This window comes from Equus asinus, chromosome X, assembly GCF_041296235.1.
Source record: "Equus asinus isolate D_3611 breed Donkey chromosome X, EquAss-T2T_v2, whole genome shotgun sequence".
NCBI classification, from domain to species: Eukaryota; Metazoa; Chordata; class Mammalia; order Perissodactyla; family Equidae; genus Equus; species Equus asinus.
In genome coordinates, this window is record NC_091820.1 from 11,646,213 (window position 1) to 11,661,331 (window position 15,119).

Here is a 15,119-nt window from a genome sequence, read left to right on the forward strand (position 1 = left end):
TCTGGGCTATGTGTAGATTCCATGCCTCTTTCCTGCATTGGGTTGAAATCAATGAAACTGCCTTTTTTTTTTTTAAAGATTGGCACCTGAGCTAACAACTGCTGCCAATCTTTTTTCTTCTTCTTCTTTTCCTCCCCAAAGCCCCCCAGTACACAGTTGTATATTTTAGTTGTGGGTCCTTCTAGTTGTGGCATGTGGGACACCGCCTCAGCATGGTCTGATGAGCAGTGTGTAGGTCCAGGATCCAAACCAGCGAAACCCTGGGCCACCGAAGCAGGGCGTGCAAACTTAACCACTCAGCCATGGGGCTGGCCCCGAGATTGCCATTTTTGTAGGTAAAAAGTGGCAGTTTCATACAGTTCACTCTAATAATAAACAGCACAGACCCTGACATATGCATTTCCTCTGGTGCTCCTGAGGCTTTTCTTCTGTTTACCTCACAGTTCACGGTGGTGTTGCAGACAATTAAAGCAGCAGGAGGTGAGCTGCCAGGCAAGTGGCAGAAGATGTGAGAACTCCTCCAGTCCACTGCATTCTCCAACAGCAGGGTCAGAGGACCTCGCCCCTGCCCAGCCAGTCAGATTGCCTCTCCACCAGTCACCTGCACACTGAAATTGTGCTCATCCCTACTTTTCAAAATTCATCTACTCAGGAGCTCCTGCACGATTGTCTCCTCAATCCCCTTTATTACAATGACACAAAGTACTCAAGTTGGTTTAATAGGCTCACAAGATGGTGGGTAATCACCCAAGAGAACAAAAAAGACACAGGGAAGAAACTTGGCAACCTGGGAAAAAAAGCTCCTAAGATGCCTAAAATATCAGAAACTTTACTTAAAACACAGGGATGCAATACAAAAGGACTATGAAATGCATCGTGTTCTCTTCTCAGTTCGAAATGGGGACTACTTCCAAAGGGCTCTATGTGAGTACACACGTAGATCTATATTTAGACTCCTAATGGGCCGATTCATTTCACTTATGCTAAAAATAAAATAAATCAATTGTATAAAGAAAGAAAATTAAGAGACAAGGAAGATGTGTTGCCTCCAGACCCAAATTTCTAGGGGTAAACAATAGGGACTTTAGATGATTCCTGAAGATGAGGAACCAGTATAGATAAAGCTTTGAAATAAACCAAGAGAAATAACAAAGGTTAACGAAAGGCATTGATAAACTTGTGGCATAGTTTCTTTCCTCAAGGAAGAGAGAAAAATTTCCAGCTACAAAGGAGATTGAGGCATTTTCAAAGTACAAGTAGAAAGTACAAGTTAAGAAAATTCAAGATTTTTAACACTTGCCTTGTTCTCCACCTGGACGCCGTCACCTTCCCCCAGCACTGCTGTGTGATGAGGTTCTATTTTTTGTTGTGCATCATCAGGCCCTACAAAAAAGATGACCCACTAAATTTAATACTCATTATAGTATATTTATCATATGATTACAAATTTGGTTAACTACATAGCACCGTAATATTAATTTCAACCTCAGAAATAATAGACTTAAGAATCTCCTTAAATCTCTTGGTTGATTATATTTGCAATTATTAAAGTCTCAAATTGGCTGGTTTCCAATGTTGAAAAGAAAAGGGGGTTGAGTCTGCATTGTATTTCCATTTACACTTTTAATGTCATGCCTAACAGTTCAATTAATAAGCAAAGTCCTTGGCATTATATGCTAATAGGAGTGTTTCCTTGGGAAAATTATAAATCTCACAGGGGTTAAGCATACTTAGGAAAATTAGTAAATTCATTTCAACAAGTATACTGAGCACCCACAATTGCCTAATACTATGAGAAAATACAAAGAAGGGCAAAGCAGATTCCTAGCGTACAAATAATTCAAAATCTCACTGGGAGAAACTAAATATATATTCATAAAATAACCAGAGAATTATTCAACTGAAAAATAAGTTGGATAGCTATTGAACTATGAACAAGGCCCTGTGCTAAATGCTGGGGTGCAGTGGGGGTCTTCAGGATGAATATGTTTCCATCTCTTCTATACTGAGGTGCACAGATGAAACAATACAAATGAAATTGTGTCTTAAAGGCAACAACAAAGTAATAAGCAAAGTTCAATGAGCGAACAGGGGGTTGTAGGGGCGAATTCAGGTCTAGGGACCCTAGGAATTTGTTGTGGAAGAGTAAAGACTTGAACAGAGCTCTGCAGGATTAGACAGACCTACAAGAGGCAAAGCTAGGATGAAGGACATTCTAGACAAGGGAATGGGAATGTGCAGGGCATCTCTGGGCGAATGGTGGACTTTCTACCATTGCTGGAACATTCTTCTGGGAAGAATGATGGAAACGTAGACTGCCTTCAGATCAAGGAAAGACTTGAAGGCCACGCTTATCCATATAACATGCAGGGCCTTTGAGGAGAGGGTGTGTGTGTGTGTGAAATGGTCAGATCTGTGTCATGGAGAAATGACTCTGGGAGCAGAGCATAGAATAAATTGGAAGGGGGAAGACTGAAGTTAGGATGACCCATTAGGAGTTTATTCTAACAGTCTAAGTGAAAATGAATTACAGTCTGAACTAGTAGAGTGGACACAGAAAGACAGGGATGGATTGGAGAGGTGGAGTTGTGAAAGAATCTCAAGATTCGGTGACAGTGGGACAAAGAAGAGTCTAACATGATTCTCACTAGGAGCAGAATGATGTAGTGACCTGAAGATTACAACAGCGGTTCTGCAAGAGTAGCTAAAGAACAGAGAAGCCAAAGTGGGCTAGAACAGCCACGGGAGGCCGTAGAGAGGTGGTGGGATTTGGGCTGGGTCTTTCAGTCAGCTAAAAACCATTCATGCAAGTGGACAACAGACAAAAGATTCTAAGCAGGGTGAGAGGCCCATAAGGATGTCCAGGGGGATACACCTGCATGACATCTGGGGATATAAATAAGGGCATTCACCTGACACATTAGTGCTAAAGCTGAATAATCAGTAAGGAAGTGCTTATTTAAATGAAAACAATAGCTTGAGGAATTATTATGTAATAGAAACATAAGTTGTGGATTTTGTGAATATTGATTAGACTCTAAACATAGCTATATCTTCTACAGAAATCCTCCTTATCTCCACTTTGGAGATAACCTATGTGAAGCAACAGGGTTCATTCTGATGCTTGCAAATGTGAAATAGGATTCTAATAGAGGAAGAGTTCTTAACCTGGAGTCAAAGTGCTCCCAAGGAGTCCGTAGATAGAATTTAGAGCGATCATGGACTTGGATGGGAGATAAATTACATCTTTATTTTCACTAACAGCCAACTGAAATGTGGCCTTTCCTTCAGTCATGAATATAGGTAATAAACCACAGCAGTATTAGCTGGACTGATGACTGTCTCCAGTAGAAATCACAGGTATTTTCCTATCACATTACAGTGTTGCAGATCTCTCAAAACACACTTTATGTTCAACACTACTTAGAATTTAGAACAGACCTGCTGCTGGATCATGTTACTTCAAATGTCAGTAGAGAAGCACCCATATAATTATAAACCTGTTCTTTTAACATTTTAATGGCTTCATTGAATTAAAAATACCATATCACTCAGAGGTGAGGCCTTGGCCAATGTCAAATGGGTCCATGGTACAAAGAAGATTAAGAACTTCTGTCCCAGAGACAGTGGTGTGCTGGTTAACGTTTAACAACTGGCTTTCAGGGACAAAGGGGAGAACAAACTTGATTTGTAGTGTGTGCCAATTTCCGTGGTGTAAATGGTCCCAGTGAAGCCAACTTGAAGCTCCCAGTGTGAGGTCAGGGAAGAAGTGCCCAACCAGCTCCTGCGAGCTGTCAAGAGCCAGCCCCAGCATACCACTAAAGGTTTCTTCTCCACCAAAGATTTAGGTCAACAAATTTCATGGAAGTGAATGATAGAACTCCATGGATTTTCCACTCATGCAAGGATTTGGCCAATAAAAGAGAGGTGTGGGAGGCTAAGAATAACCTCATTTAGAGTTGGGTAATATTTTCAACTGTCATATGGAGCAGCATTTTATTGTGTGCTTTACTAAGTTTCCCTGGGAGCAATGAGCCATGTCTTTATCTTCAACTAATCCATATATAGCACCCATTACCCACATGGTCTACTCCTGGCCCCTAACTTAATCACATAGAACATTTCATGATACACAGACTAAAACAATTTATAAAGCCTTTTCACTATTTTGTTTTGTTTTTTTGAGGAAGATTAGCCCCGAGCTAACTGCTGCCAATCCTCCTCTTTTCACTGAGGAAGACTGGCCCTGAGCTAACATCCATGCCCATCTTCCTCTACTTTATAGGTGGGACACCTGCCACAGCATGGCGTGCCAAGCGGTGCCATGTCCACACCCGGGATCCGAACTGGCCAACCCCGGGCTGCCGAGAAGCGGAACGGAACATGTGAACTTAACTGCTGAGCCACCAGGCCAGCCCCTCTTTCACTGTTTTAATGGAGTGAGCTGGCAAGAGACAGCTCTCAAAAATAATGCTGAATTGGGATTTCTCTGTACCTCCTATCAGGGTAGCTTGTTTGACTATGGCGTTCATTGGTCTGTGAGGAAATCTTAATTTAGAAACCAAGAGTTGATGTTTTGCTAAGAGCGCTCACTCTAACTTTATATGGAATGTATTTCTGCCCATTCTTGCTGATCTGGGAGAGGAATCACAGTATTGATACTGAAGAGGCCATTGGCAATGCTCCCCCCCAGGCAGGCCTTTTTTATAGAGCCTGTAGTCAGGTTTCTAGGCTAATTATTTTAAACGCACCTTTAGCTTCTGTATTATTTTATGAAATGTTTAAAACAAGGTCACAGAAAGCAAAACTGATTCTATCTTCATGTCATTTCTATGCTATTTCACCCATCTGGTTATCTCCTGAACCTAAAATAAGTCTCAAAGGAAATATATTTTATCGTTTCTGACTACTTTCAATTATAAATAGAGCCAAATCAGATAATAAATAGTTTCCATTGAGAAGCTTCGCCAAGAATGTTAAATCTAATAGTGCAGTTAAGGAAAATTTAACTGAAAACAATTTAATTACAAATATTTTTGTTTGCCTAAACAATCATAAAAGGGCAAAATACTTTAAGACATATTTTAAAGTCAGTGCTGCATCTTCAATGTGTGATTAATTGCTGTACAATTTTCCCCATATGCCAGATTTCTTTCTTCTTCTTCTTCTCTTTATAAGAACAGCTATCCCATTTACTCTCTGTTCCACACATTCTGGTACTTCCATCATAGATTTTGATATCATCAATTTCATATGTACAGTGGAAGCCCTTTTATCTGACACAATCAAGATCATTAATTGAAAAAGACAAACTCAAACATTTTATTTTAAATTAAAGTGTAAATTTGCATTCATTTGCCAATTTTTAGAAATAGAGTCAAGGTAGGTCTGTCAATTGGATTAAAGCACAGTCTTTCTTCCTTTTTTTCTCTTTTTTTAAATTTTATTAAGGTCACAATAGTTTATAACATTGTGAAATTTCAGTTGTACATTATTATTTGCCCATCACAATATGTACGTGCCCCTTTACCCCTTATGCCCACTCCCCAGCCCCCTTCTCCTCTGGAAAACACTAATCTGTTCTCTTTGTCCATGTGTTTATCTCCCAAATGTGAGTGAAATCATATGGTGTTTGTCTTTCTCTGTCTGGCTTATTTTGCTTAGCATAATTCCCCCCAGGACCATCCATGCTGTTGTGAATGAGATGACTTTGTCTTTTTTTTACAAGTGAGTAGTATTCCATTGTATATACACCACATCTTCTTTATCCATTCATCAGTCGATGGGCACTCGGGTTGCTTCCACATCTTGGCTATTGTGAATAATGCTGCAATGAATAAGTCTCTTTGTATTGTTGATTTCAAGTTCTTTGGATAAATACCCAGTAGTGGGATAGCTGGGTTGTATGGTATTTCTATTTTTAAATTTTTGAGAAATCTCCATACTGTTTTCCATAGTGGTTGCACCAGTTTTCATTCCCACCAGCAGTGTATGGGGGTTCCCTTTTCTCCACATCCTCTCCAACACTTACTATTTTTTGTCTTGGTGAGTAGAGCCATTCTAACGGGTGTAAGGTGCTGATATCTCAATGTAGTTTTGATTTGCATTTCCCTGATGATTAGTGATGTTGAGCATCTTTTCATGTGCCTGTTGGCATCTGTATATCTTCTTTGGAAAAACGTCTGTTCATATCCTCTGCCCATTCTTTGATCAGGTTGTATTTTTGCTGTTGAGTTGTGTGAGTTCTTTATATATTTTGGAGATTAACCCCTTGTCTGATAAATGATTTGCAAATATTTTCTCCCAGTTGGTGGGTTGTCTTGTTTTGTTCCTGGTTTCCTTTGTCTTGCAGAAGCTCTTTAGGGTGATGAAGTCCCATTTGTTTATTTCTTCTTTTGTTTCTCCTGTCCGAGTAGACATGGTATCTGAAAAGATCCTTCTAAGACCGATGTCGAAGAGTGTACTGCCTATATTTTCTTCTAGGAGTTTTATGATTTCACATCTTACCTTCAAGTCTTTAATCCTATTTTGTTAATTTTTATGTATGGCAAAAGATAATGGTATACTTTCATTCTTTCTCATGTGGCTGTCCAGTTTTCCCAACACCATTTACTAAAGACTTTCCTTTCTCCATTGTATGTTCTTAGCCCCTTTGTCAAAGATTAGCTGTCCGTGGATGTGTGGTTTTATTTCTGGGCTTTCAATACTGTTCCATTGATCTGTGTGTCTGTTTTTGTACCAACAATACCATGATGCTTTGATTACTATAGCTTTGTAGTGTATTTTGAAGTCAGGGATTGAGATGCCTCCTGCTTTGTTCTTTTTTCTTAGGATTGTGAAGCACTGTCTTTCTTTGTAAAGCATATGCATAATGCACCACTGAAATCCTTCTAGATTATTAGTTCCCATCAATCTTTTATTCTAATTTCTCCCATACTAATTCAAGGCTTTTCTTTAGCAACTCATGTTTACAAAGCATTTGACTTAGTTGTTCTAGAAATACCAACTCTCTTTTCACACTTACATCATTCATTTACATATTATTTAATTAAATTGCATAATACAAGTATTGGTGCAACTGGTATAAACAGATTTGAGAGCAATCACAACTGCCTTTAAGTCCACTTCAATTCTGTTGTAGGGAATAGCAATGGGCAGGTAGACCAAGAGAGCTGACTGTAGGGGAGGTAGCTATTTCCTCTACCCTCTCTGGGTTCTTCTGGCCGGAAAATGAATTAAATTCACATGAGACAGAATAGCAGGAGAAAATTAAACAAAGCTTTATAACATGTATACATGGGAGAGGCTCAGGCAAGCTGAGCAACTCGCCAAAATGGCTGAAGCCACCACCTTAAATATCATATCCAGCTAACGACAAAAGAGGATGTTGAGGGCGGAGGGGGAGTCGATCATGGGAGACTACCACACAAGTACAGTAAACAAATGCAGATTTAAGTCCTTGCCTTTGGCATTGATTAAGAGTTTCTAGAAATAAGGTTATCCCCCTCTTCCTGGTACAGAGAGGGAGACAACTTTACAGATGGAGATTTCCCTTACAAATGTAAATGTTTCCCAACAAAGGGCAAGCAAACTCCGCTCCTCAGAGTTGCTTTTATTAAAAGTAACCAGCCCCAAACAATCCTCATGCCAAAGAGATGTATCTTGCGGTGGCCAATTCCAGGCCCCCACATGATCATCCTGGGTGTTCAGGCACCTCACTCAAGGTATTCACCATGCAATGAAGAGCACTGTCTCATCCAATTCATTTTTGGGTAAGTGGAGGTCAATTTGGAGGGCTTCTAGTGCTTCCTCACCTTTATTGAGATCCAGGGCTGTGTCAAACTTCTTAATACTACCCAGAACCAGAAGCAAATGGTTGAGCACAAACTAAGCATGAGTAATTACTTATTTAAATAAGTTTGAAACAATTTACCACCTGTATAAGCCAGTTAGCTGTCATTTCAATAACCACAGACAGACATTTTTAGATTTTCTAAATATATTTTCTAAGCCCCAACAGTATACTTGTTAGTGGTCCTTCTAAGGGACTGGTATCCAAGCTGATAAACTGTCCCAAGCTTCAAGGATACAGAATCTAAACTCTTCTACCCTTTTGATCTCCATGTTAACGCTCAACGTCACTTTCATCTCAGCTTCAGGGAAGGGGTTCAGGGCTAGTATCCTTGGGATCTATTGGTTTTCTGAACATGTAATTTTTACCTTTTTTTGATTTTTTAAAATCATATATTGCACAGATTTTAGCTGAGGGCTGGTCAAAGGACTTGTTGCCTCAGTATAAGATCGCTGTCAAAGATGTCTCTCTCTCCCCTGCACAATTTTTAAAGCTACTATCCAACAGTCAGCTTAGAAGGCTTGAAAAAAACCCAATGTATCAAAAATTAATCTGGCAAAGCACAAAATATCTCAATATATAAATACTTTTGTAAATAAGAAAGTGCTAATTCTACTCATCTCACTTTAGTTCTCTTAACTCCTTGTCTTCTTCAGGGTGTCATTAGGGGGCAATTACACAGCTTCACCGTACTCACCTTGAATGTTAAAATGCCTGACTAACTTAGACAACTTGCTAATGTCCAGAATTTTCTAATGTTCAAAACTACACCTGTCTAAACTCAAACTAAATCTACCAATGTTCATCCCTTAAGCACTTCCTGCATCAATTAATACTGTTTAATAGTCCTCCTAAATCTCCATTTTAAGGAATCTCCTAGATTACTTTTTCAACCGAAACTGCTATCTATTTACTCCAGCCCAATACACAAAGTATATATATTATAACATCTATTTCAACAGAGCAGAGGTGCCTGTCATTTTGAAAAAGACAATTACTTGCTTATCAGTTCCTGCCATCAGTGGCTGGCTGGTGCCACCCTGGTTTTATAAGCAAGATAAAATTGAGGCAGTAAAGTCAGGAAGCATTTTCTGGATTCTCTATAGATTTTATAGGTCAGTATATATTCAATAGCTATTTCTGCTTTGTCATTTCTTTTTCTCTGGTGATTTGGTTCTTGACCTTTTGTTTTTCTCATTAACATCTCTATTAGGGGGAGGGTAGGACGAAGGGAAGGAGATAACATTCTAATGAGGTCATCTGGCTTGTCACTCATTGGCTAAAGCAGAGTCCCAAGAGGCCAGTTCTGCCAACTGGATTCTCTCCACGGTCCAGTTTACTCTGGACAGATGCAAGTTCACTCTAGCACTACACACTGCGACCCCATTTCCTGCCAGATGTTCTGCTCTTGTGGCCCATGGTCACGAGGGGGGAACCAGGCCAGAGAGTAGAGATGACTCAGGAAAACCCTGCCTCTCCCTGAGAAAAACAAGTGGCTATATAAGTCATCCTTATCCCACAAATTGTTGAGCTTTTCACTTGCTAAATTCTTGGACTAAAGGTCTGTCAGGAAACAAGGCTGTAACTACTAATTAAAACAGGTTTTAAGATCCTTTGTTAATTTTTCTCCCCTTCATTCTCTACAACGTCATTTAAACCAAAATCAAATGTGAGCTTTTCTAGAGCCCACAAGTTAAGAAAGGTTTTTACATTTTTAAATGGCTGAAAAAAATCAAGAGTAGTATTTCATGACACATGAAAAATACATGAAATTCACATTTCAGTGGCCATAAATAAAGCTTTATTGGAACAGCCACCCCAGTTGCTTACATATTTCCTGTGGCTGCTTTTGTCCTACAAGGGCAGGAACGAGTCATTGTAACTGAAACTGTACGGCCCCCAACGATGAAAACATTTGCTATCTGTCCTTTTACAGGAAGTTTGCTGCTCCTGTTTTGCCTCCTACACAAACATTTCTGGTATCCTTACCACCTTAGAATTCATGTGCTTGCTTTATGACTTTTCATTTGTGCAGATTATTTTGTTTCTCTTAAAATCATAAGTCAGGGGTGCCACCTCCATAAAAATGGTTTTTACTTTCCATTTTTATAAAGTACCATGTGATACTCAAGATTTTCAAAAATCATAAAAACAAATGATGCTTCATCTCTTCCAGATAGTTAATGTAGTTTAATGTGTGTGCACACAGACTTGAGATACTACTACTAAATTTTTTCACTCTTTCTCAAATGCTAAAATAAATGAATTTTGCCTCTGACTCATACTTGAAATGCTTTCAGTGAAAGAGGAACTAAGCCAATTTCTACTGTATAAAATCAAAATACACGGGCTTGGTTACCATTATTTTCCAGAAGAATGATTTGAAGCAACTGAACACTCCCTTTTTATTTATTTATTATTATTATTATTATTATTATTTTGGTGAGGAAGATTTGCCCTGAGCTAACATTTGTTGCCAACCTTCCTCTTTTTTTTTCTTTTTTGCTTGAGGAAGATTAGCCCTGAGCTAACATCTGTGCCAGTCTTCCTCTATTTTTTTTTTAAAGATTTTATTTTTTTCCTTTTTCTCCCCAAAGCCCCCTGGTACATAGTTGTATATTCTTCGTTGTGGGTCCTTCTAGTTGTGGCATGTGGGATGCTGCCTCAGCGTGGTTTGATGAGCAGTGCCATGTCCGCGCCCAGGATTCGAACCAATGAAACACTGGGCTGCCTGCAGCGGAGCGCACAAACTTAACCACTCGGCCACGGGGCCAGCCCCTCTTCCTCTATTTTGTATGTGGGATGCGTCCACAGCATGGCTGACGAGTGGAGTAGGTCCACGCTAGGGTCCAAACTCCTGAACCCAGCCCGCCAAAATGGAGTGTGTGGAACTTTAACCACTCAGCCACAGGGTCGGCCCCCAAACACCCCTTTTGGAGAATACACAAAATGCTTTAAATAGCTCCAGGTGTGGCCTTCAAACCCTGAGCAGATGCTGTCAGTAAGCCAGCTGTCTGGGGCAGGGAGTGTATTGCCCAAGGAGGTGGTCATGTTAGGGCCCCAGGAAGTTCACTGCTGAGGAGGCTAGTCTGCAGGAGGCGGGTAGAGAGCACCCAACCCCAGAGGGTCTCAGGAACGAGATTTTTGGCCTGCACCTTGGAGCAGTCAAATGCTCTCCCCGCCTCCTGCCCCCCGCCATCACTGTCCATGAGGTGCAGGGAAGGAGAGAGGGGAGGCTGGCTCACGTAGTTTAGGTTTTCTGGAAGCCAAACCTGAGAGGCACATTTGCATACAAGGAGTTTATCTGGGAGGCAATCCCAGGAAACAACAGTCCAGGAATCAGGAAAGTTAGGAAAGGAAAGGCAGATGATGAAGGGTATGTTATCAAGTACACTCCCATTATGGGTATGAACATCCCATGGGGAAACTCTAAGAAAAGGCCTCACACACAGGCCTCAGAGTTAGCTCACCTGAGCAGTGAGGAAGTTTCTGGGAATATGAATTCCCCAGCACTTTCCTCCTGTCCCGACTCAGGCAGAGCAGCCTTCCCAGGTTTCAAAGAAAGCCTCAGGCCAAGAGCCACAGATAGTACTGGCAGTTGGAAGTTGGTCAATGGGCACTGTGGAGCTAAGGCCCCAGGGGTGTGGGCAGGGCACCAACAGCATCTGCTACAGCAGTTTTCTGTCAATCCTACAGAGAGACTTTTCCTGGCACCCAGGCTGCTTCTAGGAGGATGGGGAGGGTGGCAGGAGATGCAGGCAGGAGCCAGCCTGCTCTACAAGCTGCACTCTCCCGCCACTGCTGGCTCTTCTCCTGCTGGGTTGGCTAAAGGGCTTAGACTAGAAAAGACAAGTTAGATGGCGTGGTCCCCGCTTTGTCATCATACAAAGAATATGGGGTGGGGCGTGGGGAGTAGGATTGAGGAGACCTTGGTTCTGGTCCCAGATGGACTGACGCATCATCCTGGCAAGGTAAATAACTTTCTTTAGACTTTACTTTCCTCATCTATAAAATTAGAGTTGGTTGGGTCTCAACATTCCTTCTAGGCTAGACTCAACAAGCGACACATATACCACCCTTGGAATAAGAGAAAACCAACAATGAGATTTCTCAGAGGCACCTGGGACTGAAAATTCACCTCCTTCCACCTCCTAGGAGATAGATTCCTGCTCCCCTTAGAGCTCTATCCCTTGATCAGTATGGAGGCTGTCAATATCTCAGCAAGGTATCAACCCACATAATCGTGCCTGGACCTTACAGCTGCACACAGTAAAATGTCTGCTGTCATGACTGGTGTTCATATTCTCTTCCCTCACTGAACATGCTGGAACCTGAGAGGTGCCCTGCCCTGGGCATACCAGTACGTACTAGGATGTAGAAACAGCTGGTGTCGGACAGGAGGTGGCGTAGTATTCAATTACATGAGAGGTGTCATCTTACCTTTTCTCTTCTTCTGTAGTTTAAATTTTACTGCAATTGAACCCAAGGCAACATACTCATCACTTACCAATATACACATTTCCAGATATGGTATAAATGAAGCTGGTCCACCCTGAAAAGGGACCAGTGACATTAAAAAGTTAGTGTCCAGAATGCCAAAAGGAACAAAGATATAACAATATATTTTAAAAATATCTCTATATATGAAATACAAATATATAAATTTATATGACAGATATAAAAGATATATTTGGAGATTAAATCCTTTATTTTCTTTTAGATACATATTTAAAATTTAAGTTCTGTAATGTGAGCTGTTTAAAACATACACATACACACCCATAAACCTAAATGACTTGGCCCCAGATGTTTTTGAGCCACCCAAGCAGAGAGTGTACAATTCACTTGGCTATACACCTACAGGCCAACAGCTGTACTGACAAATAAAGTGTTTCTTCCAGTTCTAACATCATGCTAATACAACTGTGACACACACACACCAGTGTGGCTAATCTTCAGTTTCTTGTGCCTCTAGGTAGTTTTAAGTGTGAAGAGAATGCTAGAAATATGCTTTTCTTTACTAAGTTACATTTTACCCAGTGAACTCATTCCTTTTTATCTATCCTAAAATGGAGCATGAGTTGCAGGGATGCAGGGATGCATAATCTTTGGGGTATAAATGGGCTTCGGATGGCCTGTGCACTCCCTGGGATTGTCCACACAATTTTTCAAGTGTGTACACTTTTCTGTGAAGAGGGTACACAGCATACACCAGATTCCTACTGGGACCCGTGGGGCCAAGAACTCAGAACCATGGACCACCTGCCGTTTGTTCTTTCAGCACCGGCACTGGATTTTCATGGGTATTTATGTGTTGTACCTATGGCCCAGAAGATGCTGTGGTGACACTGAGAGACATGAACCTAGAAATGACAAGCTCAAAATGGAATTAGACCATCATTCTGTGTGCCTTCCGTGGAAAAGAGAGAAGATCTGGGAAGGGACTGCAGGGCAGAAAGGCAGCGCACAGACTGGAGTCTGTGTGCGAGTCAACGTGGTGACAGAGTAAACAAAACAAAGGCAGATGTGGAAGGATCATGGAGGACAAAATATACTCTAGGGATGTGGATGTGATGGCAGGTGAGTTGAAACATGCAAGAGAGGTACAAAAGAAAAGGTATAACTGATAAAACTTAACATAAATTGAGTCTGGTTAAGAAAATCCGAAAGATGGCAAAAACAAACAAAGACACTTGGGTGGATGCCAAAGGATATTCTTTCACCCTCCTATTTCAGTTTTCCCTCTCTGAGATTTTACTAGAACAAGTTTAAGGCCTCTGGTAGTAAGGCTGTTTGCTCATAGCTCACTTACACATTTTCTCCCTTATTGACCCACTCGCTCAGTCTACTATCATGTAGTGAACATTTGCCACTCATGTGCATGCACTGTGGGTGGAGACATGAAGATGAATAAGGCACAGCCAGGTTTTCAAGCTGTGCAACTTTGGGGAGGGAGGTTTGTGGTGGATGCTGAAAACCCACGCTAACAATTCACAGCCACGATTCCCCCTGTCTTATCCATCTGGATGGGCTGCTCCACTAGAGCGCTTCTCTCTCTGCCCTTGAATGGGTGGGAAGCTTCCTGAGTCCTACTTAGCCTGATTTATAATAAAACTCTGCAACAAAACCCCTTTCTTCATTGCTTTTTAAAAAAATTGTTTAAATTTCTTTTTCAAAGTGCAAGTGTCTTTACTGATTTTTTTCTCATCACAAAAAAGTAAGACACATTAACTTAAAAGATATTTTAAGACTGTAAAAGTGTGTGATGTCGTCTAAACTGAAAAACTTTCTGCAATCTTCATACTCACCCTGAGATAAATATTGTTAGCAATTTGGTATTTGGGCTTTCAGTTTCTTCTTTCTTTTATGTGCCGTAAAATTTGCTTAACAACTACAACAAACTCAATGTTCTGTTTTGGACACCTTTCCATGTCAAAACAGAGACATAACTCATCCTTGGGAAAGACTGCAAAGCATTCCATTGTAAGAACGTGTCCTAATTTATATAACCGATCCCCTCTTCACGGTTGCAAGGCATTAAAAAATTAATGGTTTCCAAGTGCGACAGAACCTCAAGGCTCTCAGTTGCTCAACTGGGTTTTTAACTGGGATTATTCTGACTGTTCTAATCTCATTTCTCTTCCATGCCCTTTGCTTCATTCCTACTCACCCTCCAAGCAGAGAACCAATCCACACATAATTGCCTCCGTCTGTTTTCTTTCCATTTTTATCTTTTTCACACAATCCAGAAGGATCAAACATTTGCTTAAAGGAATGGCCAAGTCAATTTATTCAGTCCATTCACCTATTTTTGCGCTGTGAAAAAGTCTTCTATTAGGATATAGATTCCATCTTTACCAGGAATAACACAATTCATATTACTGGTTGGAAGGCACAGAGGGTTAGAGGGAATGGAATAGGAACAGGGAGCAATTTCCTTTTTTTCTTCTTTTTAACATGTTGTCCATCTGCACTTACTTCTATTAACTAATTTCCATTAAGCATTGTTTCTTAAAGCTACAGCAAAACAAGAGCCAAACTGTGTGAATGCCTACTATATGTTTAAGAACCATCATATGTTATTAGAATTCCTTCTCTGCTAAGAGCAGAATTGCATCAGCAAAGAGCTCTCTTGTGAGATTTTCAGGTGCTTCTCATCTTTCTAGCTTCCCCCACCTCTCCTCCCACTTTTATGTCCTGCCCCAGGAATTGATACCCCCCCACCCCCGCCCAGGAGGTGACAGACCCTATACTTTCCTTTCTTCTA

General features: G+C 40.8%; 1 protein-coding gene across 6 annotated transcripts in view; it reads right to left on the minus strand.

Moving 5' to 3' along the window:
- The window catches only part of PIR (pirin), a 91,275-nt gene that overhangs the window by 11,367 nt on the left and 64,789 nt on the right, over nt 1–15,119 (minus strand). For 3 of the 6 annotated variants that reach the window (XM_070501910.1, XM_070501911.1, XM_070501912.1), the window contains exons 7-8: nt 12,360–12,404; nt 1,301–1,383 (exon numbers count right to left, since the gene is read on the minus strand). In XM_070501910.1, the coding sequence (XP_070358011.1) occupies nt 1,301–1,383; nt 12,360–12,404 (128 nt within the window). The remainder of the gene's footprint in view (nt 1–1,300; nt 1,384–12,359; nt 12,405–15,119) is intronic. The other 3 variants (XM_070501913.1, XM_070501914.1, XM_070501915.1) reach the window with 1 other exon arrangement.